Source organism: Coccomyxa subellipsoidea (assembly GCF_000258705.1).
Source record: "Coccomyxa subellipsoidea C-169, whole genome shotgun sequence".
Lineage (NCBI taxonomy): Eukaryota > Viridiplantae > Chlorophyta > Trebouxiophyceae > Coccomyxaceae > Coccomyxa > Coccomyxa subellipsoidea.
In genome coordinates, this window is record NW_005178041.1 from 979,836 (window position 1) to 1,003,485 (window position 23,650).

A 23,650-nucleotide genomic window follows, 5' to 3' on the forward strand; every position below is an offset into this window, starting at 1 on the left:
GGAACGCCTCACATGGCTGGTCAGCCAGGCAGGAGGAGACCTGTTTTGGCGCCTGCCACGGCGCATGCATGCAGAGGGCGGCCGGGCCGCCAAAGCGCGCTGCCGTGCCCTCAACAATGGCAAGAGCTCCTGGCAAAAAACTGCCGGCAAAAGAAGAGAAGGAAGAGGTGTTGAATTGCTGCTGTGTGGTATGGGCGCACAGCAGTGGCAGCAATATCAGGGGAGATCCGCCGTCAATTACATGGCAAAGATGCGGACAAATAGGAAGATGATGAAAGCTGATGGGCTCTGCTTCAGCTGATCAGACTTGGCTTGATAAGTCTGAATTGTAGGCAGGTCTGGAGTCCCTGGCATGTGCGAGTCTCGCATGTCTCATGCAGGGGCTCGCAGCGCAGTTCATAGGCACGAGTTGCTTGGTGTCTAAAATGTCCCTGGAACAATCACCTGCCAGATGACTGGTATCAATCAATTGTGGTGGTCCAAATATACATGTTGGCAGCAGCAATGTGGCTGCTGCATTAGGCGCGCTGTGACATGCAAATGCTTAGCGGCAGTCTTGCTGGTGAGCTTTGGGTGACCCCAGATCTCAATCCTTTAGAGTCCATTGCTTGCCGCTTGCTGTGTGTCAAAAGCACATGACGCGCTCTGTTGTGAGCACTTGTGGGAGCTTGGGCAACGCATTAAGGGTCCTGAAAGGCGCACCAGCGCTTGTGCAGTCTTTCCTGTCGATGCAAATTGAACTTGTTCGGAAATAAAACAGGCGGTAGCTGATGAGGGAATCTTCCCAGAATACCATCTCAGCAAACTTAGACCGGGCACTGCTTTGTCCCTTAAGCTTGCATGCCCAATATTCCGCTGTAAAGCTATTGTACCCACCAGGTGCATGTTCAGCAAAGTCCGTAAGCCAAGTCCGGACATTGTATGGCACAGCCCTCCGCCTGCTATTACAGCACCAACTCAACTAAGCCTGCACCATGCCGCAAGCTTTCATGCAAACCATGCAAGGTTGCAGATGCCCTTGCAGTGCATGGCGGGGCTGCTCGCAATCTGGCTAGTCCCAAACAGCACCATGCTGCTTCTTACAACATGGCCAAGCCCACAAAATTGATGATGCTGTCATGCAGAACCTGTCTCTGCAATGTCCAATCCCAATCCTCAATCGCCACTTTTGAATGACAAACCCAGCTGCCCCAAGCTGCACGCAGCAGCATGCAGTCATTCCCGTGCCTCCCAAATAAGGAAAAACACGTGAAAGGCTGTTCAATCGCGCCAGGTGACCTCCACTTCGTCAGTGCGGAAGCGCTGCGTGCAGGTGGTGTCCTGCAGGCGCGTGGCCTGCCCCTGCTTGAAGGCCAGGAGCCCCGGCCACGCGATCATGGCGCCATTGTCAATGCAGTACCGGTCGTCCGTCGAGTACAGGCTCCCTCCGCGCTCAGATACCATCACACCCATCATCTCCTGGGCCCACAAGCACCGCACACATGTCAAGATGCTCTACATGCACTGTGAAGCAGGGAGCAAAGCTATGAATGAACACAGGATTGACACCCCAGAGACGGAGATCAACAAAATACACCATCAAGATTTGCAAGCAGCAAAGGAACTCTTTACAGCAAGCTGTGCTCCTCCACTTTCGACATTGCTTATGCCATGGTGGCATTCTGTACTCCCATATCCAGCACATGCCACACTCTCAAGCAAGGACACTTATTTCAGGGCCGTTTGTCAGAAAGCTATGTAGAATTGCCAGGAAATCAGGGGGTTCTAGATCTACCTTAGTAGGAAAGTTTTGCAGGGGTAATCGACATAGCAAACATTATCAATATTGAGTCATTGCAAGGCCGCACCTGCAGGCGCATGTTGCAGCCGACGCCGCCTACGATCAGCACGTCCGGTGCGTTGCAGTGCGCCATGGCACGCTCCGTAATCTCGACCAGCATGGCAAATACGGTCTCCTGCAGCGAGAAGCACAGGTCCGCAGGTGTTGCCTCCCCTTTGGCCAAAAGCTCCGCCGCGGCCCCCTCTATGAACGACAGCAACCCCGAGAAAGATACGTCCATCCCCTTGACCGCGTAGGGCATCTCGATCAGACGGCTGCCTCCCTTGGCCAGCTGCTCTATGTTGTATCCTGGCCCCGCACAACATGCGCACGGGTCCAGCCAAATTCACTATTAACCAGGCAAGGTCCGGCATGCAGGCATTGCTTAATGATAAGTAAACCATTGCGCTAAGCTATACGGAATTCTGCTGTTCTTCCGAACTCCCCAGCTTCTGTGTCCCTGGATTTCAATTCAACTGGAGCAGGCCATATCCTGGCGCGCCAATTTTTGGCGAGCAAGTCCTCAGTACTGGAAGGACTGATGACACGCAGTGTCTATCTCTCCACATGCAAATTACATTGAGGGTCTGTTGCGGCATTGGTTGTGTTTTGATGGCGGTCACAGTGGTGTAATGGGAGGTCTGCTGACCTGGGCTGGGGTCATTGGACAGGTTGAGCACGCGCGCAAAGCGGTCAAGACAGTTGCCGACCGCGATGTCAATTGTCTCCCCAAAAATCCTGTACCGCCGCTCCGAGTAGGCAATCACCTGACCAGCACACATACCCCTTCATGACTCCTACCATGCATGCATGCACCTTGAGCTCTATGCCTGTGCAACACACACAGCACCAACAGATAGGGTTGCTGCCACCTGCTTTCATGGCCATGCTGAGAGGGCATGCAAGCCTCACCTGAGTGTTGCCACCGCTGACATAGAGCACGACAGGGTCCTTGGCCCCTGTCACAATGCGCCCCATCTCGATGTGGCCCACGCAGTGGTTCACGCCGATGATGGGAACCTTCCACAGCAGTGCCAGCATGCGCGCCACCACTGCACATGTCACCAGAGGCCCTCCCATCCCCGGTCCCTGCAGACAGAGTCTCTCAAAGCAAAGCCTAGCCACTCAACAACATGAAAACTCTGAAATGGCTTCCTGAGACATGCAGGCAAGCATGCAACCACCAATCATTGCATGCAGGAAGACATTCTCTGACATGGCCATTCCCTGTGCCCCAGCGCAGGTGCTGGGGCACAGGGCCAGAGAACTTCATGGATGAGAAATAGGTGGGAGTCAGGCACCCCAAGGTGGAAGATTATCAGCCTTAACACATGGCAGCGGGAAGCATGCCCCACCTTGGTGTAGGCAATGCATGATATGTCAACGGGTGACACTCCAGCTTCCTTGAGAGCTTGCTGAACCAGGCTTACAATGTGTTCCTGCATCAGGAAGCCTGTTAGAGGCCAGGAATTTTGTAGGACAGTGAGGTGCGCAGCATTCTTCTGTGGCCTGTATACAGAAGCGGGTTTCTCACCTGATGATGGATAGCTGTCTCTTTGGGCAGGAAACCTTGTCCTGGCGGAGTTATGTACCTGAAATCGACAGGAAAAAACAGAGCTTTTACAACGTGCTGTTCCTAGCTCCTTCTTTAGTGTTATGATGAGCACCCTGGGACGATCAGCAATAATGTCACAATCAACAGAGCCTGGACACTTACGTATGTCGAGGATTTGACAAGATCGTTCCATCCTCACGGACGATTCCCACTCCCACCTTATTTGCAGATCCCTCAATCCCTAGTGCTAAAGCCATTTGTCACTTGAACGCATCGCGCAATGAAATTAAGCTATTTGATGCATCGCTTACATATGAATTATTCGTCCTCTTCGTCGACTTCAAGTGTCCAAGCTTCGGGGCAAGCCGGCACAAGGGGGTTAGTCACCCCCTGCTTTCGGAGTCAACGTTGACTTCCGCAGCTTCCCTTCGTCCCCGTTCACAACTTGTCCGTTCGGGAGCACATATTGATATTGTATCCAGCTTCGCAGTCATTTATAGACATAAGGTAGCAGAGCATGGCCAAGATGACCAATGTCTGATAGATTCTATTGAGGATCGAGTGTTCAGGCACAAGATCCCCTGACTACGGAACAGGTGTTCATCAACCTCACAAATGATCGCATTATAGCGAACAACATTTCCAAACGTACATCATGCTGGACGATCTTGATTGCCAGATCGCATCCCGAGAAAACCAGTAGCCGGTCTCCTCGCGCCCGATCGCTTGGTTGCGTCGTGACCTTACAAAGTCGCGTACACGCTATGGGACCCCGAGGAATCTTCACATCGATTTACCTGACATCTCTGCTGATCAACTGTATACAGACAGGTGCATCCGATTGGCCTGCTTCTAACCCAAGACAACTACCTTACAAATTAGCTTATATCCTAGTTACGAGGAACCGCTTTGATGACTGATAGATGGTGCAGGATACTCACTGGACACATCGGATCACTTCTTGACCCCGATGCCACACGTGCTTGGGATGTCTGTCAAGCCTGACACAGCGCTGCGAGACAGAAGTTGCTCGGGGTGTGAGGGATCACCTCTGGGGATGAGCTGCTGCGGACTCTGCGCTTTCTGGGTACTTACACCACCACCAATACCTCCTCATTACGGTCGACAAAGGCATTGCATGGTCTGAATTTGCGTGAATCGTGCATATAATTATCCTGTTTGCACAAGCAGTGTGCTGGCAAGTTGTGCAGGAGAATCCCAGGAGTCAGTCTGGCGTTCATCATCATGGCTGGGAGGGGCAGTGCAATGCGCGACAGGTGGCAGGATTGCTTAGTAATCTCAAGGAGCAGGGTATAGATCTGGAGGGCTTCCAGCCACAGGAGCTCTTTGACCAAATCAAAGGGCGCACTCTCTGGTGAGTGATGACAAGTTGCTCCCAGACTTTATCCGAGTGCAGCTGGCTAAGAATATCTGCACTTCTTGAAGTATCCACCGCTGGACACTCAAGAGCTGTTTGTCGCTGACAGGCTGATAGGAGATTCGCAGACGAACTACTGGTTTCTAGCGGTGGAGTGCTTCCTAAAGGACTACTTGGTGCAAGAGAAGAGGGGGCAGCCCACAAACTCGACAGAGGCCAACATGTGGCTCATAAAATTCATTGAGGAGCTCCCCCACAGGGGCAGCAGGAAGGCAGAGCCCAGACCTTCCATGTGCACCTCATACCAGGTACAAAACCAGACCTGCTATATCAATCAGTACCTTCTCATGCACCTATAAGAAGGCTTGTCAGTACCTTTGCTTTCTATTCATGCCATACCCTTGGAACCAGATATTGTTCAGTGCTGTCTCCAAGACGTAAAAAGAACGACCTTTCGTAATGCTTTTGTGGCGTAAGAGGAGAGCTGAGCGAGTTTGTTGCCGAGCAGGAGAACACAAGGGTGTGCTTTGTGCGCATACACAAGGTGGAGGAGGCAGCGCACCCGGTGCTGCGCGTGCTCAAGCGCACGGTGCCAAACTTTCACCGCGACATTGCAATCGTCAATGCCGGTCTGCACTATGGTGTAGGAGACCCCGGATACAGGTATATCTCCCATTCAGGATATCTGATCAAGAATTGCACTTGCCCTCAGCTTGCAGATTGTGCACTTACCCAAGCAGGGCCTTCGTATGCAACTGCTTGTCACCAGCATGCATGCCCTTTGAACCAGCGAAATGGGTATCGCTAGTGCTAGCTCGGAGGGTTGCAGGCGGCCATTACCCTTGTGGAGGTTATACTGTACGCAGACTAGTTTGCCTCGCTTGAGTTAAGGACATGGATGACGCTGTCGGATGTTGCAGGTGGAGCATGGAGTACTTTGCCAAATTTGTGCGCGAGCACCGGCAGGAGCTGGCCACCATTGTCTGGAAGGACACCCCGCCGCAGCACTTCGACTTTGAAAACGGCTACTACTGGTGCGGCCGCTGCACTGCATGACTGGAATTAGAGCAATGTAACAGCAATTGTTCATGCTATTGCAGCCTGCCAAGACGTCATAAATGAGCCCAAATGGTCAGATGGACTTCGTGGGTACAAAGTTGGGCGGAGAAAGGGGCACCTTGCTCATTGTGGCGGCAAAAACAGCCAGCTTTGGTGTTCCAGTTCCTTGAGCTCGCCTCCAGTTGCTGCCTAGTGCTCCGCTCCACCTCTGCAGCAGTCGCGCTCTCACTGATTTGCGCATGTCTGTCAAATTCAAATCATCTGAATGTGCAGGTGGTTTGATGACAGCAAGGGAGGGACAGCAGGCGGCCCAAAGTCGGAGAAGTGCAGGGCGCTGACACAAGAGGAGCTTGGCAGCGAGGAGATCCTGGCGGGCGGCTGGTTCAACCAGGTGGCGTTCGAGGTCATGCGCGCCTCAAGAGTCTCAGTCTTCAATGCCTACAACCACACGCTGCCCCTCTGGGACTTCCACCTGAAGGACAAGGACTGCACCCACTTCTGCAACCCCAGTGCCTATGAGTTGTGGACATACCTTCTCAAGGAGCACCTCAAACACCTGCAGCCCTGGTTGCCTGCCTGAAGAGGCTGAAACCATGCTGCATTCCGTGCCGATTTTATTGTTCTTCAAGAACTGTCGGTTCTTCCGGGACTTTCAGTGAGGATGAGCACAAAGCCTGAGGCGTTGTCTGCAAACATGCCTCAGGTCCTGTGCTGGCATGCACTAGCAGTATGGGATCCCGGGTATAGATCTGCCTGAGTTGCCACAATACATGTTGCGGCAGATTTGTGAAATGAAGATTACTCACCGACTCAAATGAGTTTTATGACTCAGTTCTTGGCACTCCAATCTGACCAGCTGCAGAATAGTTAGGCTGGGTAGAATAAACCTGCCAGGTATGTTTCATGATTGACACTGGTGTATGTGCCCACTGTGATGCCCTGTAGATAGGAGACAGATAGCTGCCGTGGGTTGGCATTCAGTGGGATTTTCCGCATGCATGTGCGTATGCGCAGCGCAGCACGCTCCCTTCAATCTATAGCTGTAGTGTTAGTACGTACTACTAACGTTATATATAACTATTTAGTACCTTAATTTAGAGGGCAAATGAATTAAGGAGGGGGCTTTCTTAATAGCGGCGAACAGATGCGGCTTCAGTTGCAATTGAAGAAATCGGGAACATTGCATTTCATGTAATTTAGGCAAGCATGCATGCAGGAAGATGTGAGAAGTTGTCTGCTGTCCGGTCTACGACGGCACTTGTAACGTCGTTTCTGTCGAGATGGTTGTGCCCGATCAGACAAATTGGAGCCGGCAGTGTGGCCTGGAAGTGCTGAAGATACCATCCCTGTGAGGCGGCATCACACATCTTGCCAGGAACAGGGACAGCGGTTGTGGATAAGCTAGCCTCAAGGTCTCCCTGACGCCTTGATTTCCGGGATCGTGATCGGTAAGGGACTACATGAGCTTGATATTCTCCAACTTGCTTTGTCTTTAGTTCATTTACGCACGCACAGGTATCGTTTTGGTGGGTGTAAAAGGTGATAAAGCTGCTGCGTGCCTGCGCGATCTGTAATATTTCGCTTCGTCATGACTTGTTGTCAGTTCGTTAAGACCTTTCATCATTGCACGTTTCGTACTTGCTCCACTAGATTGTGATTATGATATCAATGCGACTTTTGTATCAAATGTGAAAGATCCGCTGCGATTTGGCTCCTTTTCAAGCAATGCGCTGGTAGTAGCACATTGACATGAGAATAGTTGTCACACACAAAACGCTTGCAATGCTAAGCATATGCCCTTACTAAAGTGCATACATGTGTTCATAATGTATACAGATGCAGACAGGTAGCTATAGATGGTCAACCCGCGAAATTTCTAACTCCTTGAGGTCCAACATGAGCATGTAGTGAACAGTGCACACAGACTCACACAAACGTGTAAGAGAAGATCGGTCACGCTGTGCAGGAATGAAGGGCGCGAAAAAAGGTTCCCTGCTGCTGGTCGGCATCTTTGCACTCTGGTCATGCCACGCTGCGGTGGACCCCTGCTCCGAGCAGTGCCCAATCCTGGGACAAGACTTTGTCACCTCCCAGTCCAAGGTAAATCTGTCCTTAGAATCATCGCCCAAGTTTTCACGATGGCTTACTTCTTTTACTTATGAGCAGCATGTTCCCCTTAGCTGCTTCACCTGCAGACCGGATTCCTTATTGTACTGCCCAGCTCTAGTGCTGTGTCGTCCACCCAATACCATGTAAAGCCAATGAAAGTGGAGACGTCAGGATATGGTCTGCCCATAAACTCAAATCAAGATGCAGAGAGAGAGGCTGGGGAGCTCGACACAGCAGAAACTCCAGTATTTGATGAAGAGTAGATAATTCTGTAAGACAAAGCAAGTGCCCACGTGATGACCATCTCTACGAGGCTCCCAACTCCGTTGGCTTGCAATTGCAGACGGTGGCGCTGACGTTTGATGATGCGCCTGATGCCACCAACACGCCTCGCACGCTGGACGCCCTGACAGCCGCCGGTGTCAAAGCAACCTTCTTCATCAACACCAACAACATGTGGAATGTGGCCAGCAACACACAAGCACAGGTGCGCACCAGCATCAGCCATGCGCATGCTGCAGGAATCTAAGATTATCAATATGATACGCATGTTCCAGCACTCAGGGCTAGGTGCAAATGTAACCACAAGCAGTCATGGCGTTAGGAGAGCGAGAGTGGGATTTCCTTGTAAAAGCGCATGTCTGTGCCCTACAGCTTGTGTCCTCTTCTCAGCAGCCACAGTAAATGGGTCACTGCTCACAGCATCCCCGTTCTTCGTTCTAGAGGTTCTGATTTGCTGCATTCCGGTGCAGTCCGTCTGGCATGCCTGCAACACATGCGCGGTGCCTCAGAAGTCTCTTGCAAGTCCAGGCTTAAGCAGCCTTGCATGCACAGGCTATGGTGCGGCGGATACGGGACGAGGGTCACACGATCGGCTCTCACACAGTGGACCACGCCACGCTGGACAACCTGGACACCACACGCATTGAGTATGAGCTGGGCGGCCTGGAGGGAACGCTGGGAGACCTGGGCATCGCCGCACCAAGGGTGAGGCCATGACTCTTTAGTGAGGCTTAGTCTGCCCAGTACCATGTGATGCCGACCATGGTGGGGAGCCCCTGCAGGGCTGCTTGAACAGCAAATTCACAGATAGATGAAGAATGAAGACTAGCATTTATTCAAGCAAGTGCCTACATGCGGACCATCTCTACTTTAGGAACACATCCTGGCAAGCATGAGGAAGTCTCATGCCAATATGCCTAGGTTTCTCTTCTGCCTCCTTGCTCCGCTAGCTTTCGATGCCTATGCCTGCTCCCAGATTCTTACTTTGTGTTGGGTGTGTGCAAATATCACAAGCAACACTTCAAAAGCTTGGAGCCAGTGGTTCTGTTGCCTTCCTTGTCCACGGTCAAAGAATGCCTGCAAATTGGATTTCCTGCTGTTCAATGATTGGCTGTGCTAATAACTGCTGGCAAGGGTCTGCACATGGGAAAGGGGTGTCTGAAGAATGGGCTGTATTTTTCTTCTGGACCCTAAGGCCGCAGATGACCTCTAAGTGGGGCCATCTATAACACGATACTCAAAGCAGGGATACATGAAGACAGTGCTGGCTCGGTCTAGTGGGCCATCTGTCACTTTGACTTCTGAAAGACAAGAGACGAGGAGATGTGCTGGCAGACGTTTTGCTGACGTGGCGGGTGTTGTCAATGGGCAGATCTTCCGGGCGCCGCACGGGACCCCTTTCCAGTATTCCAACGATGCGGATATTCCGCGGGTGGCGTCCGTGGTGAGGCGTCATGCGGTCGTGATCGGGTGGACGTTTGGAGGCAGCAGCCAGCTGGACTGGGACTGCGACACCAGCGTGCAGTGCGTACTCAACAACTACCTCTCCTACTTCTCCGGGGGGTCCTCTGGCATCCCCCTCATGCACGCCGTGCGCGGCGGCACCGCCGGTGAGCTCTCACTACCATCGGCCAAACTTTTGCTCGCAGCTCTTGCTCAATCACAGAGCAAAAGGCTCTGCAGTAAGCTCATGCCCGGGCATGTACAAGGATTCAATGCTGCCTCTGCTATTCCTAGCCTTGCTGCTGCTGGCACTGCTGCAGCACCCTGGGTCAGACTGGTCTATTTTTGATGCAGCGGTCTCACATTGTAACCACCCGACGAAATGATGCAGTCAGCTCGTGGCTCTCCCATGTCTGCAGGAATGCGCATGTCACATTGTATCTCTGCTTTGCACGACAATCTCTAAATGAGAGTTTTCTACTTTACACGGTGCGGATGAATAATTGCACACGTGTATGTGTTTTCAGGTGCGGTTCCGCAGCTGCTGGCGGCAGGCAAGGCGGCGGGCATCAACTTTGTGTCCGTGAACGATTTTGTGCGGGAGAAATACGGCATGTCCCCAGAAGACGTTGTCTCGCGCGTCAACAGCAACTGCTCAAACATCGTCTACAGCGGAGCTGCCTCCTCTGTTGCCTCTTCTGGCAACGGGGGAAACGGCGGCCAGAACGGCGGTGGCGGTGGCGGCCGCCGGGGCGGACCGGGGGGCCCCGGCAACCCGGGGGGTCCCGGTGGTCCGGGCGGCCCTGGCGGACCAGGGGGTCCGGGGGGCCCTGGGGGAATAGCCAGCTAAGCAGAGGCAAAGCATGCGCCTGCGCACATGCCACCGGGGGGTGTTGCGAGGTACAAAGAGCAGAGCATGTGCCATGCGCCTGGCAGGTACCTATTTGCAAATGCTGAATCCCGCTTGAGTGATGCATTTAAACAAGGAGCGTCCCAAGCTGTTCCATGCTGCTGAATATGCAGAGAATGGAGCAGGCCAAGTGAGGGTGTTGAGCTGGGAGACTAGCTCAAGTGATCCTCACAAGAATGCACATAAGAACTCATATGAGCAGCCCAAAGCCAGAACTACTGGAATCGCCTGGAAACTGAAGTATTGCACTGAAGTAGCAATGTGAACTGTCATTTCATTCCTTTATGGTGAACTGCTGAGAGAGACATGTGCCCACAGTAGTGTTTTTGAAGAATTTGTACGAAATACAGCTGAAGCTTGCTCTCTGGCATTGACCTAGAGCAAGAGTCACTGTGCTGCAAGGTGACCAACAAGGAGATTTTTTGTGAGATTGCTGTGCAACACAGCTTTGGCACAGCTTTGAGGAGGCTAGGGGCAAGCTTGCGCAATGCATGCAGCCAAGCTTGGTCTAGTGTATGCCCCATCACAAGACTTGCAAGGCCACTGTAAATTACCTAGGATTACATACCACAATCATTTATATGGCAAAGCTTGGTGAAGGAAATTTGTTGTCAAATATTTGCAGCTCAACATTCTGTCAGATCTGCAGGTTGACGTAAGGCTTTTGAGCTGCATCGGATAGCAGCCAACTCAATAGTACTGTATTGTACACCTATGCTGCATGTCAGGAGTGGTGTCATCAAGATGACAGAATATGGATTTGGCACTGGACGTCAAGTGGACATTTTAACAGGCTGACAATACATGCACCTACCAAGAACTTGCATGCAGCTGCATGCAACCTTCTTGTACATTCAGACATGGGACCTCATCAAATATCCCTGCTTGGCCACATCTACCCGGTCAGACTGAGCAACAGCTAGTGATTATTATGAAGTCATCTTGATCTGGATATCTCCGGCATGCTGTGCGCACTCAGCACCAAACTGCCTCTTCATTCAAGACCAACTTCTCACGAGTTGACGCTGTCTCCGCCCGGGTCCCCACCATTCGGCCCGCCAGGACCCCCCGGTCCGCCGGGGCCCCCCGGGCCTCCTGGACCACCGGGCCCTCCCGGTCCCCCGGGACCCCCCGGTCCTCCACGATTATTATTGTCATTATTGTTCCGGCTATTGCCCCCACCGCCGTTATCACTATTTCCTCTGTTTCCACTGTTGCTGCTGCTGCTGCCATTTGACCCTCCTCCATTGCCGCTGCTGCCTCCACTGTTCCCTGCACCACTGTTGCTGCTGCTCCTGCTGCTGGCACCACTATTGCTGGAAGAGGAAGATGAACTTGACCATGAGGAGTCGCCAAGATACTGGGAGACCAGAGGCTGCAGGCACTGGCCCAGGGATTCATAGCCGGTCACGTTGGGGTGCTGGCCGTCCTGCAGGTTGCTCAGGCCACTGCCGCTGCTGAAGGCCGCTCCGCAGTACAGGTAGCTCGTCATCGACGTGCTAGCTGCCATTTGCTGCAAGGCCACCACACACAAACCTCAGCCTCACCACTTATCTCTAAAAATGCCAAGTACAGAAACAGAGATGCAAATATTCAGACAGGGCAGCCGCAAGGGATAATACGAGCAGGTGTCTTGCAAGGATATGCCAAGCAGTCTGTTATTTCTTATTTGAGCGAAAATAGCCAGGTGTCCGCTTAACAGGTGAGATGCATAACGCAGCTGTGAGTGCTTTTCACTGTGGACTTTCCTCCAATTCTGAGAGCGCCACGAACAACAAGAGACTGTGAAAAGATCAGTTCAGTTGTACCTGCAGGGCATTGTTCAGTGCGTTGATGGCTGGAGTGAGCACGTTGGGCCAGGTGCGGCTGGCAGACCCCCCGTCCCAGTAACTCGTGCCCCTTGGCAGAATGCCCATCACAATCACCCTTGTGCCCGGCCAGCTGGCATGAATCGTCCCCACAATGCCGCTCACCCTGCATGCAACCCCACACACTTCAGCTGCTTGGATTGTGTTTTCCTCCTGTGCACATTTTCATCCAGCAGCTCAGCTGCGATCAGAAATCCTATCTTTTTGTAACAAAGCAGGTTACTGTTCATGACTAATGCCATGATGACTAGGTTGCCTGTCTAGATTCTGCTCCAGACAAAGCCTCTTGAGCCTCACTGACCTATCTGTGCAGGACACAGAAGATATCTAGCAACTCAGATCTGAGCATATATTTGTAATCCACTTACCCATTACATTGTCCATGGAAAACAACAACATCTTCTTATCTTACGGGCCAGGTCTATAGCATTCAAGCAGGGCTGCAGTGTTGCTTGTAATTGCAGGTCGAAGCACAGCAATCCCAAAGCAAACAGATGATGTGGGCACGTAGACGGTGCGCACTGTTGTGCAATGCTGGCAGCAGCGTTGTAGTAGCTGCTGGAATTCCAGGTGCCGCACTGCACATACGCGGCCGTCAGGTCATTCGCGCCGATCATTACCACTGCCAGCTTGGGCTGGTGGTTTCTCGGCAGCTCCCCGTTCTGCATTCGCCACCACAGATTTGCTGTCGTGTCCCCTGGCACAACCAATATTCAGGATCGGGCGCTGTTCATCTGCACAATAGCTCTGGTGGCAAGAGTAGCTTATTAGTACTTTTCTAGAGGTGTAAACAGTCGAGGGAATGTAGTAAGGGGCAAGAATGTGTGTGGGAGTTGTGTGGGCGCACCTCCAGAACCGCAGATGACAGATCTGTACTGGCCAAAGTAGCGGCTGAAAACTGCGGGGATTCCACCACCCAATCGGGAGTTGTACCCCCAGGCAGTGCCCCGCCACAGCTCGGTCAATGAGTCACCATAGAACAATAGATCAATGCCCCCCTGCAAGACGCAGTAGACAAGTGACAAGATGGCATGGGCAACAACTAAATTTGCACGGCATTTCTGTCAGAGACTCTGATATATGGTGAGTGCTGGTGCATATCTAGTTTGGCAAGTGCGCACGTCCGGGCTGTCTTGTTGCTGGATCTGGGCGGAAAGTCTGTTGTGCCACTGCTGCCACATGCCATCTGACAGTGGTGCAGCCCCACTGGGGACTCCGCAGTTGTCTGCCCACGCTCCTGCAGCTCCAGCCAAGGCCACAGACAAGAGCAGCAACCCTTTCATGCCCATAGCCTGTGCTCAGGAGCACGTCGATGCTTGTTTCTGTACCAAAGAAACATATTTAATTTAGAGAGACTACAGGTGTACCTCAAGCAAAGGCTTCTGAAAGCGTTATGGGATCCAATGTTGTAGGAGCTCACGAGCAGGACGGTGAGATACTGATTTCACTTTCCGTAGTAAATGCACAAATTCCAAAAAAAGCACCATTTTTGAACTTCCTGAAGTTGACTTGAAATGCGAAGAGTAAAAGCAAATGATCGGGAGGTCTAGTCCACGACTTCCGATGTGCATCTCCGACACATGCACTCGGTAACTTTGCAAGCAACGTTGTTGACCAAAAGACCACGTTAAAAGTGAGCACTTATATCTAACCGTTGACTGTTCCCGATCATGAAGCACCCTGATACCCTGCATCGCGACTCAAGATCAAACTCTACTCCTTACAATATTTCCGTAACAGCCTCAATTGCATATAATAGCTCCCTACCTCTCGCGATCGATACCAGAAGACTTTAAAACAGCTCGAGGATCCCGTTCACATTCGCCGTCGCGTGCTCTGTCAGTCACAGTGTCTTCTTACAGTTGCACAGTGATCACGCGCGTATTTCGACGTGACAAAGAATTTCTCTAAGTTGGACATGAAAGTTCTAACATCGGGCTTGCATCGGGAACCATCTTTGACGAGTCGTACTCAGTCTTCTTCGATTCCAGCCAAGAAGCATTAAATGTGCCCACACATTGCTTTCGGATGTTGTCTTGACTTGACCGATGCTCGGCTCTGCCTCGTCCAAATTGGTTCATTTCTTCTCACAAACCACAAGGGCGTCTCTCAATCACATCCTTCCCACCTGACACAGGCGCACCATGCAGGCTCTACAACTCATGAGAAGCAGATCAGAGGCCCTTAAGGGACCAAGGGCGCAATTCTGTGTTTACTGTGACCACTGTACATGTAACTTACTTGAAGTCCTGACTTGCAAGTTGGAGATTGAATCCGAGTCCCCAATTTGCAAAAACACACATGCGCTGCCAACACTACGCATAGTGTGACCGAGAATCCAGTTTGCATCTTAACGACGAGAAGGCAGGCCATCGAATCCATGTTCAAACATTGTTTCCTGATGGCCATGGTACAATTGATCCTCCCAGAGTTCCGGCTCCTCAAGAGCTCTATTCTTGTGCATTGCAGCACCTCACAGCGCACTAAGCAAATGTATAGCTTTGTTGATACATGCTGGGCAGCTGCAGCTGTCCAGCCAAGCATGGCAGCAGCCGGGCATCGAAAGCTACTTCCTTGCCAGCTCTCCCATGGCTTCGTGCACATGGGCCTCTGTCAGAACGCCGCCATTTGCCTGCCCCTTGGTGCGCAGCGTTACCGCCATGTGCTCCACAAAGTTGCGGTAGGCTTCTGCCAGATGCAGCTGATGGTCCATGGGTAGCTGCTGCAGGCGCTGCATGGCCTCTTGCTCCAAGGGAGGAGCATTAATCCTGCCATGCACCACTGCTGTCAAGGTTGCCTGAAAGTAAGAGCCCCAGAAAAAAAAAGTTGGCACCGGCTGACATGGGGCAGTAAAGATACTGAGCACAGTGCCCGCGGTTGATTAGGTCTTGCTTGGATCTGGCGAGTCCAACAAGAGGTAGGATTCTGGCAGCCTTCACTCGCAGCTTTTCTGCAGACGCACCTTAAGGCGCACCAAGCTTGCTTCTTGGCAGGGACGCATGAAATAATATGTGCAAGCAGGTGATTGTGATTTTCAAACAGACCCACGCCCTGCTGACAAGAGATGATGCTCACCCTCCAGCCTGCTCAAGGAGGTCCTCCATAGAGATGAGGGCATCCGGGTCTTCATCCTGACCTTGCGCTTCGTCCTCATCGTACTCGCTCTCCCTCATCCAATGCAGTTCACTCTCCGTGCTGCAGTCCTTCAAGTGCTCTGCAGCAATAATGCATCGCATCAGGAGGTGGAATCCAAATCTTGCAGCGCAGCATGGTCAACTAACTTCATGTTCACTCGATCAGTTATTTTCTCGGCTCACCTTTAGATACAAAGATCACCTCCACATCCTCCTCCTCAAAGCCATCGTGGGCATCGTATCTGCAGTACAAGCCAAATGCATGAGGTGCACTGAAGTCAGGTCAGGAGGACAAGCGAACAGATAATGCTATTAAGGCGCACCTCAAAACTGTTCTGGGGTTCCGCTCATCCACCTCCGTTGTCACGCTCGCGCCCCACCACTGAATGAGCCAGCAAGGGTTGTCAATTCCTTCACCCTTATGGAGTCATCGCGCAATGAATACTTCGATCCTCAATTAAACATACCTTTGATGTTGTGTCTCCATCATTGTCCGTAAGCTCCCAGAGAACCTGGGGCCAACACATGGTCTGCTTGTTGACTGACCTACTGAAAATGCGTACCATGCTCGATGCGGACGTGCTAGCAGGTCAACAGTGCAGTGCAAGAATGCAAATGATTACCCTGACTCTTTCTCCGGTCTGCAATTTCACATGCTCCTGCTCTGATGCCTCTGAATGTTGATGTTCATTTCGAGGTTCTGTTGCTTCAGCGTTAGCCCACGGCAAAGCTTGAGCTGCCATCAAAGAACTACGATGTATCCTTCGATGTCCTTATTGTGAAAGGATTAGCAACTATGTTCTAGAATTTTGCAGAATACTTCGTACCGTAGTCAGCACCATATTTCCCGCATAATATAATTATCAAAAAAATGGGTCGAAAATTAAGACCCTAAAATGCAAAATATAAACCATATGGCAATTTTGAGACCAGATTTAGTAAGCTCTCGCTGAGCCTGACCCATTGGTGATGATGAAACATCATTTCAAGGAAGGAAAGAGTCTTGAAAACAGGTCCAAGCATTTTGAGGGGTGCGGGAATTATGGTGCTGACTACGGTATTTGCGAAGCTTCTCAATTTACGATCATAACTGCGGCAATCAATCACCGCAGCTTGGTCTACGGGACAGTGCAGTTGAACTTTTTTTGGGTCCGAGACCATTCCATCTCATGCATTTCATAGATTTGAAAATCCCGCAAGATCAAGGATATCTCCACAGGTCATGAAGCTGTTCTTGGGAGTGCATCATGCATGATACATGGTTCGAATTCTGGTCAGAATCATTCTGGTCACCGTGGCACGGCACGGTGGCATGCTGCGCACAGCATCATGCTTTTTCATGCTAAGTTAGCTGGCCGCAGTGGCCCGCGCGCGCGCAGTGCTCCGCAGCTTCAAGCTTCAAAGTTTGCATGCAGAGGCCCTCAGAGCCATTACGCCATTACTCTGGTGTCATCAATGCATTTAAGAATATACTACCTGGCTCCTCACGTCCAACGGAACCTCCGATCTAGGTTGTTTAAATTTATGCATATGATCAATTGAACAATCCTGCCCAGCTTTCCAATTGGCTTTTGTCTAGGTGCCTACTTCAGATGATGTTCAACCAGCAGCAATTGCTAATGGCAGTCACGCAGGATGGACATTCAAACAGGTCATTATGAGCGGGCCAGTAGCCCTCAGCAAAGAAGAGGACCTAACACTTGGTTCATTACTCGCGATACGTCATCTGACTCAACCTCAATGTTTCATATCTAGTGGATGCCATGCTGAATGCTAGCACACTTGCAGCTGCATCTCCTGCAACAGAAAAACTAATCTCCAGCTGTTTTCACCTCAACTTGGACCCGTCTTCAGTAGAGACTTCAAAAGCTAGAAACCGGTGAGCATCACCAGCCCAGAGAGGCACATGAAGACATCACAACCTGTTCAACTTAGCTAGTTGTACACGTCAGCAGCATAGAAGTTGCGAGTAAGGTACTGGCCCATTGTTCCCCAGGCTGCACAGAAACCACAATGCCCGCTCTTGCACAGAGCATTTGGCACGTAAGCTGGGGTATGATTAATACACTGCGCAACAGAAGCCTCCCCAAAATCCCATGCTCTGCTAAATTTTCAGCTTGTGGCTGCCACCCTGCTTGACGATCCCGATGCTGCAGCGCTCGCAGGCACTTGACCCCCGGAGGGTCCGGCCGGCTCCCTTTGCAACGGCTGCATTTGGATAGCCACATGCGATGGGGTCGTCTCTGCAAGAGGAATCAACAAAACCTGGGGACTTTGGGGCATCATGGTCTTCATGCTGCAATGCAGGAGACTGCCACAGCACTCAAGAGACACACAACTATGCACAGACAAGAATTGAAGTGCAGGCTCAGACAATGAACAGAAAGGCAACTACAGCTGGGCATGTTGCATGCGTGACGGGGCAAAGCACCTGGGACGAGCTCTGTGAGGGGCCTGCGGCAGAGCGGGCAGGCAGCGTCCTGGTGCGGCTTGGCCACCAGCTGGTCATAGCAGGTGCGGCAGGTCGCATGGTGACAGCCGAAGACGACCCACTGCGCATTGCTGGTGGTCTCCTCCAAGCACACTGGGCATTCGCGCGGAGTTCCCTCCTCATCATCCGGCGGCGCATGTGTCGGCAGCGGCCGCCGCGCCTGCCGCGAGCCATCTGCACCAGATCACTGCTCAGCCCAATTTGCACAAATACCCAGCAAGAGCTGCACAGCACCACGGCTTGCCCAGGTTGCAAGAGCACATGGTAATGGGCAAACTGCGGCGGTGACTCAAACTCGTCCGGCAAGAATTTGGTAGCCACAAGAGGCTTTTGGTGAGAGATATCTGGAAAGAGATGCTTACTGTCTCTGAACCTTCCGCCACTCCTGGTCCAGAACGTTGCAGGCTCCTGCAAGTTTGCTCGTGCCCTGCATGCAACATCCTACATTATTGGCCTTACGTGGCACCGCATGCAAGACCCCGGTATGGCTGTTGATTTATCGCTGTTTTTTTCAACAAAACCACAAGATGAGAAAACTTGCTATGCTCAGCGCACCTGTAGATGCAGATGCCGCATGTCATGAAGGAGATCAGGGCGCCGGCGATCAGAGTGGAGCCCACAAAGATGGCCGTGCAGTTCTGCGTCAAGCAGAAGCCGCTCGCCTGGCAGCAGATGGTCACAGGCCCGCAGCAGCACTGCGAGCTGCCGCCAACCTGATTGTTCTGGCCGCAGCAGCATGCTATGCCATTGCTCGGCCCCTGGCCGTTGCTGCCCCCAGGGCCGGGGCCAGGGCTGGCCGCACCGGTCTGCAAGCATCAAGGGGCCCATAAGACGAGCATTTGAGAGGCACATGGTTCCTTCATACTTCACAGGGTTCGCAGCCATTTTGGCAGTGATGGGCTCATTTGATGAGTGACCCAAACACTCCTCTCTGACATCAAAGGTGAGCTTGAAAATCAATTTTAAAGAATGTTATGACAGCCTGAAAGAAGCAGTGCCCATGAGGCTGACCTGATTGGACAACGTTGCATTTGCTGCAGGGATGCTGGAGTCCGCTAAACGCCTGTGCTTTGTTGCAGCACCATGCCTCATCACCTGCGTGTGATCATGAAGGAATCAAGTCCCATAAGCGTTCGTATTTTGAGCAATTGATAAGTGTCTGGCATTGCTAACTGTTTAAAGGCACACCAGATAGCACGGCAGCGTCACCTGCAGTCCCAAACTCCCCATGTTGCAGGTGCTGTGTAATCGCAGCTGCTGTGTGAATGGCTCCGCTTCTGTTTGAGACTCCCGCACGTCCCATACGTGGGATTCACACTCACTGTCACTGCCGCTGCTACCATATTCGGGGACTTCTGCCGTCAAGAGGCACGTGGCAGCGCTAGCATTGCTCCTTATGCCTGCTGATTGGCTGACTATTGCAGCGTACTCCTCAAGTGGAGCGCTCAGCAGCAGGCTGACGTCTACACAATCAGCAGCAAAGTTTCGTGCACCCAATGGCTGCCAATCCCTGCATGAAAGTAAGATTCTTGTCAGCTTTATCGGAAATTTGGATATCTCCACGTATAATGGAGGAAAGCGCCTCGAGGCATGCAAGGCAGTAAGTGGGGTGATGTTGCGCTGGAGACACCGCTGATCGTACTAGAGGGCCCAAGATATGCGTGAACCATCAAGCTGAATCAAAGAGATCTTCATTCCATGTGACACTCGGAGAGAAGATCGCTGACAGTGCAGAGAGAGACAAGCGCACCTGCCCTGAAAGTCGTCCAATTGATTAGGGGCCCTCAAACCCAGGATGTGGGGCAATATGCTGAGAATGTACAACTTCTGAAAGACTGACAACGCATAATTCTGCATTCGGCTGAGATATAAGAGTGCTGCGCATCTGTCACTGGTTTAGCTTTACAATCTGACGAAGATGCGAAGATGACACCGATGCAACGATTGATCTGTTCATTAGGTGTATGCTGCCACTCAAGAATTGCGCTGAGCACTCGGGGAGCTGTTTCCAAGGCACGAAAGTATGAAGTTACGTGCTCCCTTCGGTGTTGCCAGTTTAGGCAACCACCACAAGCACATTTTCTCGGAAGCCAGGAAGGACGGAGCATTGCGTCGAATGGCAGTCTGATGCGACAAATTCCCTGATCTACGTATGGTAATTTGATTTGATCTTCCTATGTTTATGCAGCTTGACTCCTCGACCATACGAAAGCAGGCTGAGGACAGGGGACCCAGATCCTCGACTTGATAAAATGCGTTAATTGGTGAGGACCTCTGAAGTACAGACAAGATCCACTAGCTGTAGATCGAGAAAGGCTGGTATGTAATCACACAAATCCACAATGCTGCTCTGCACACTTCTTGCTTGGACCGACATGCCGCACGGTGATCTGGTGTTCTAACAGCTGGACAATCTCACTGATGCAGGAATTTTTGTACAAGTGTTCTTGAGTCAAATGACTGAAGGCATCAAGTGCTAAGGATCCCCACGGAGGTACTGATTCCGTGATAGCAAGGTGTGCTTACAGTTTCCAAGTAGTCTCCCTTTCACCGCCCTGCAAAACAAAGAGATGAGACTGGCTCGAAGCACTTAATGAGGATGGCGAGGAGCCAAGGCGCAGTTGTGCTGGCGCACAGGTGCAGCAATGTCTCGGATGACAGCTACCCTTCTGGTGTGCTGCTGGGCTGCCCTCACACTGGCACTGGGTGCAAACCAGGGCTGTCCAGCAGGCAAGCAAGGCAGCGGCCTGCGCAGGCGTTTGGAGCAGTCTCAGGGGCAGGGCAAGACGCCCTTCATTTTTGAGAGCGGTCACCACGCCGAATACCCCTGCCCAGGGGGCGCGGCGAAATGCACCAACCCTCTCCCCTACTACTGGCGCGCCTTCTGCAGCTTCCAGACCGGCTGGGAGAAGACCTGGACCGACTTTATGATCTGCCCCAAGGAGCAGCAGGCCTCCGTGGCTGATTACTACACCAACAAGGACGTGGCCGGCTTCAAGGAGCTCGTGAATTTCTCCCCTTGCCAGCTGTGGCCACTTATCCGGGGGCGCACACTTTGGATAGTGGGAGACTCGCACAGTTATGACTTCTTCCATGCAGCCACCTGCTTCCTGCTGGACCTGTGGGACTACAAGTTCAAGGGGGACTTTCCGATGGCAAAGGAGGCAGAGGCGTTTGCAGCGATGGAGAAGCATGTGCAGCACAGCAAGCCGCCGGAGTGCATCCCCCTGCTGGAGGGAACGATGGTGTGCCACTTCAGGGTGAACCATGGGGAGGTCTTCCTGGGCCACGCCCTGCCCCTGCTGGAGCGCATGGCCAAGCCCAGTGACATTGCCATTGTCAACTTTGCACACTGGCACGGTAGGCCACACCAGAACACATTGCATGACTATTAAGTGTGGCCAGAGGGAGATTTGTAGCCCTGATCAAGACATGGTGTCCTTGTTTGTTTATAATGGCTGCTGAGGGGCGCAAACTGATCAGTTGGCACCTTTGTGCCGTTCTCACAACTATAACTTAGATAGAGTAGGAACCTGTTGTAGCCGGCGTATGCCTTTGCCTCAATGGATATATATTGATATATATATATTTTTAGCAGGTCAGCTGGCACCTTCGGGTGCAGTGGGCTCAGTTGGAGCTCAGTGCAGCTTCCCTCTCTGAACCTCTGCACGTTGGCAAGGGACAGTGTAGCGGAGGGATTGACCGGTGGCAATTGTTGCAGAGTAGGTATCTTCCTACGATTCTCTCAGTGGTGTTTTTGGGTGTGCAACAGGCACCGGGGACGGCGCAGAGTACAAGAAGCTGCTGGAGGAGTTTGCAGATGCGGTTGAGGAGCGTGCAGAGCAGCTGCCGCACATGGTGTGGAAGGAGATGGTGCCCACGCACTACGACCAGCAGCATGGGCTCTACCCGGGGGGTGAACCCCCCTTCACATGCGCCCCCCTGCATGTGGAGCTGCAGGCCAATGGTACCATCCAGGCGAGTCTTCGGAGACTCTCCTATACTATAGTCTGAGGCACTGGCAAAGCCGAATTTCGCCAGCACCATCAATAACAGAAAAAATGAACCGGCTATTGCCAAAACATTTGTACCTGTCGGCAGCTGTCGAGCCGGTACTAGGTACTGAGAGCGGAAAGAGTTGCCCCTACTGAACAAAAGCTGCCAGTATTAGGTAATGGTACTGTAAGCAGTTAGTCATCCAATGCCATGCATGCAGGCGACGGATGACTGGAGCCAGATTGTGGTGGAGGGGGGGCACCACAACAAGGCAGCGCGCGAGGCGTTTGCCGGGAGCGACATTGTCATGACGGGGTACTGGAACGCGACTGTTGAGCTGTCCGACCACCACCGGGACGTCAGTGACGGGAGGGGCCACGAATGCGGGTGCGCTGTTCCCATCAGTGATTTCAACTTTGCCACGGCCATGGCAAGCTTTGATTTTCCCCTGGCTGTCAAGGGATGCAGCATGCGTCCTGCTGTTGATACGGATATAGTAGATTGGGTCTTGTTCTGCAGATGTGCTGAGGAGCAGGTTGTTGTGTGCTGCAGGCATTACTGCTTCCCCGGAGCGCCTCAAGTGTGGCTGTATCATGCGTTCCTAGCTATTCTGAAGGCGCCCTGGAGCCCCCTACCAGCACCTTAAGCCGCAATCCATATGTGTATAATAGACGCTCTTAGTTTGTCTTTTCACTACCTTGACCCTTACTGAAGGGTGCCTGTCAGGCTAGTTAAGCGCCAGACACATGTCGGTATCGGGCGCAGTCTGGAAGTCGCCTGCTAGCAAGAGGCGGCTAGTCTCAGGCTAGGGCATTGCATAGGAATAGAGGCTGGGCCCCCGGGGGTGACAAAGATGAAGAGAGCATGAAGAAACGGTGGTTGGGGAGAGAACCGATTGCCAACTATTTTGAGAATTATAGTCTTTATCCTGAGCATCCGGTCGAGGAAAGTACAGGAGTACAATTGCAGCCTTTGAAAGCTAAAGCTTGTACTCAAGGAATGTGCACTTCCAGAATTCTTCGAAGGCATGATGTGGGCTCACGCATGCGCATGCACAGGAATGTGTAAAAAGCTGCATGCATGCTATGAAATTTAGCGTCTGAACCAAGCAATTATGTCCGTGCCATTGCAGTGCATGGTAGAGTCGATGAAACATCCATCTTCGTGCTGGTGGACCAACAGGGACACCAATCCAGGCTTGGAGGAGACCATGACTAACCTCCCACAGACTTTCCCCTCGTGCACTGCAGACCTTGCAAGACACAATTTCCTCCTCAATCTTTCACGACTGCCTGAGTATTTCTATCGCCAGGATCGTGATAGTTTTTCTGCATAAAATTTGGGCAGCAATTTTTCGGGTTCTCCGGACGACTGGACGGTGTCAATTCTAACAAGTCTTGGACCACGTTGTACGCCCTCAGACCAAGATTTCAACATCCAATAGATCAGATGGTGTATTTTAATATGGACGTGAAGAGAGCTACAGAGTTTTAATTGACACTAACAGTCACAGGTGCCCACCTATGTTCTGCGGCTTCTCTGCTTGATGATGTGCAGTACGCCGAACAGTGCACCTGTTCTTGAGCGAGACCAATAGATTCTGCAT

At 52.0% G+C, this 23,650-nt stretch overlaps 8 protein-coding genes across 8 annotated transcripts; 3 read left to right on the forward strand and 5 right to left on the reverse strand.

Annotated features, from left to right (window-relative positions):
- Nucleotides 1-137: 137 nt before the first annotated feature.
- On the reverse strand, nucleotides 138-3,696 carry COCSUDRAFT_27017 (putative O-sialoglyco protein endopeptidase). Its single transcript, XM_005650896.1, has 7 exons — nucleotides 3,537-3,696; nucleotides 3,354-3,411; nucleotides 3,175-3,258; nucleotides 2,732-2,908; nucleotides 2,469-2,586; nucleotides 1,848-2,128; nucleotides 138-1,458 (listed from the first exon to the last, which is right to left on the reverse strand). The coding sequence occupies exons 1-7, from the start codon at nucleotides 3,629-3,631 to the stop codon at nucleotides 1,261-1,263; spliced, it is 1,011 nt and encodes a 336-aa protein (XP_005650953.1). The 5' UTR covers nucleotides 3,632-3,696; the 3' UTR covers nucleotides 138-1,260.
- A 137-nt stretch (nucleotides 3,697-3,833) lies between these two features.
- Nucleotides 3,834-6,391, forward strand: COCSUDRAFT_52327 (hypothetical protein; the record flags this gene model as incomplete). Its single annotated transcript, XM_005650897.1, has 7 exons — nucleotides 3,834-4,205; nucleotides 4,307-4,461; nucleotides 4,586-4,749; nucleotides 4,862-5,060; nucleotides 5,261-5,415; nucleotides 5,673-5,786; nucleotides 6,085-6,391. The coding sequence occupies exons 1-7, from the start codon at nucleotides 4,139-4,141 to the stop codon at nucleotides 6,389-6,391; spliced, it is 1,161 nt and encodes a 386-aa protein (XP_005650954.1). The 5' UTR covers nucleotides 3,834-4,138.
- A 226-nt stretch (nucleotides 6,392-6,617) lies between these two features.
- On the reverse strand, nucleotides 6,618-7,021 carry COCSUDRAFT_32160 (hypothetical protein). The gene has a single exon (XM_005650898.1). The coding sequence runs from the start codon at nucleotides 6,786-6,788 to the stop codon at nucleotides 6,633-6,635; it is 156 nt and encodes a 51-aa protein (XP_005650955.1). The 5' UTR covers nucleotides 6,789-7,021; the 3' UTR covers nucleotides 6,618-6,632.
- A 107-nt stretch (nucleotides 7,022-7,128) lies between these two features.
- Nucleotides 7,129-11,090, forward strand: COCSUDRAFT_64481 (glycoside hydrolase/deacetylase). The gene is made up of 6 exons (XM_005650899.1): nucleotides 7,129-7,259; nucleotides 7,778-7,911; nucleotides 8,264-8,407; nucleotides 8,755-8,907; nucleotides 9,575-9,812; nucleotides 10,173-11,090. The coding sequence occupies exons 2-6, from the start codon at nucleotides 7,780-7,782 to the stop codon at nucleotides 10,493-10,495; spliced, it is 990 nt and encodes a 329-aa protein (XP_005650956.1). The 5' UTR covers nucleotides 7,129-7,259; nucleotides 7,778-7,779; the 3' UTR covers nucleotides 10,496-11,090.
- Nucleotides 11,091-11,530: 440 nt separating this feature from the next.
- COCSUDRAFT_58951 (SGNH hydrolase) lies at nucleotides 11,531-13,712 on the reverse strand (the record flags this gene model as incomplete). The annotated part of the gene is made up of 6 exons (XM_005650900.1): nucleotides 11,531-11,827; nucleotides 11,925-12,068; nucleotides 12,364-12,529; nucleotides 12,946-13,120; nucleotides 13,271-13,421; nucleotides 13,545-13,712. 6 exons carry the CDS (start codon nucleotides 13,710-13,712, stop codon nucleotides 11,531-11,533), a joined length of 1,101 nt encoding a protein of 366 aa, XP_005650957.1.
- A 1,277-nt stretch (nucleotides 13,713-14,989) lies between these two features.
- Nucleotides 14,990-16,399, reverse strand: COCSUDRAFT_58952 (hypothetical protein; the record flags this gene model as incomplete). The annotated part of the gene is made up of 5 exons (XM_005650901.1): nucleotides 14,990-15,191; nucleotides 15,499-15,637; nucleotides 15,741-15,799; nucleotides 15,881-15,939; nucleotides 16,385-16,399. 5 exons carry the CDS (start codon nucleotides 16,397-16,399, stop codon nucleotides 14,990-14,992), a joined length of 474 nt encoding a protein of 157 aa, XP_005650958.1.
- A 605-nt stretch (nucleotides 16,400-17,004) lies between these two features.
- Nucleotides 17,005-20,032, reverse strand: COCSUDRAFT_64482 (hypothetical protein). The gene is made up of 7 exons (XM_005650902.1): nucleotides 19,799-20,032; nucleotides 19,258-19,558; nucleotides 19,060-19,143; nucleotides 18,604-18,854; nucleotides 18,411-18,475; nucleotides 17,989-18,222; nucleotides 17,005-17,800 (listed from the first exon to the last, which is right to left on the reverse strand). The coding sequence occupies exons 1-7, from the start codon at nucleotides 19,903-19,905 to the stop codon at nucleotides 17,670-17,672; spliced, it is 1,173 nt and encodes a 390-aa protein (XP_005650959.1). The 5' UTR covers nucleotides 19,906-20,032; the 3' UTR covers nucleotides 17,005-17,669.
- Nucleotides 20,033-20,693: 661 nt separating this feature from the next.
- COCSUDRAFT_39519 (hypothetical protein) lies at nucleotides 20,694-22,690 on the forward strand (the record flags this gene model as incomplete). Its single annotated transcript, XM_005650903.1, has 4 exons — nucleotides 20,694-21,408; nucleotides 21,821-21,996; nucleotides 22,265-22,431; nucleotides 22,597-22,690. 4 exons carry the CDS (start codon nucleotides 20,694-20,696, stop codon nucleotides 22,688-22,690), a joined length of 1,152 nt encoding a protein of 383 aa, XP_005650960.1.
- Nucleotides 22,691-23,650: the final 960 nt, after the last annotated feature.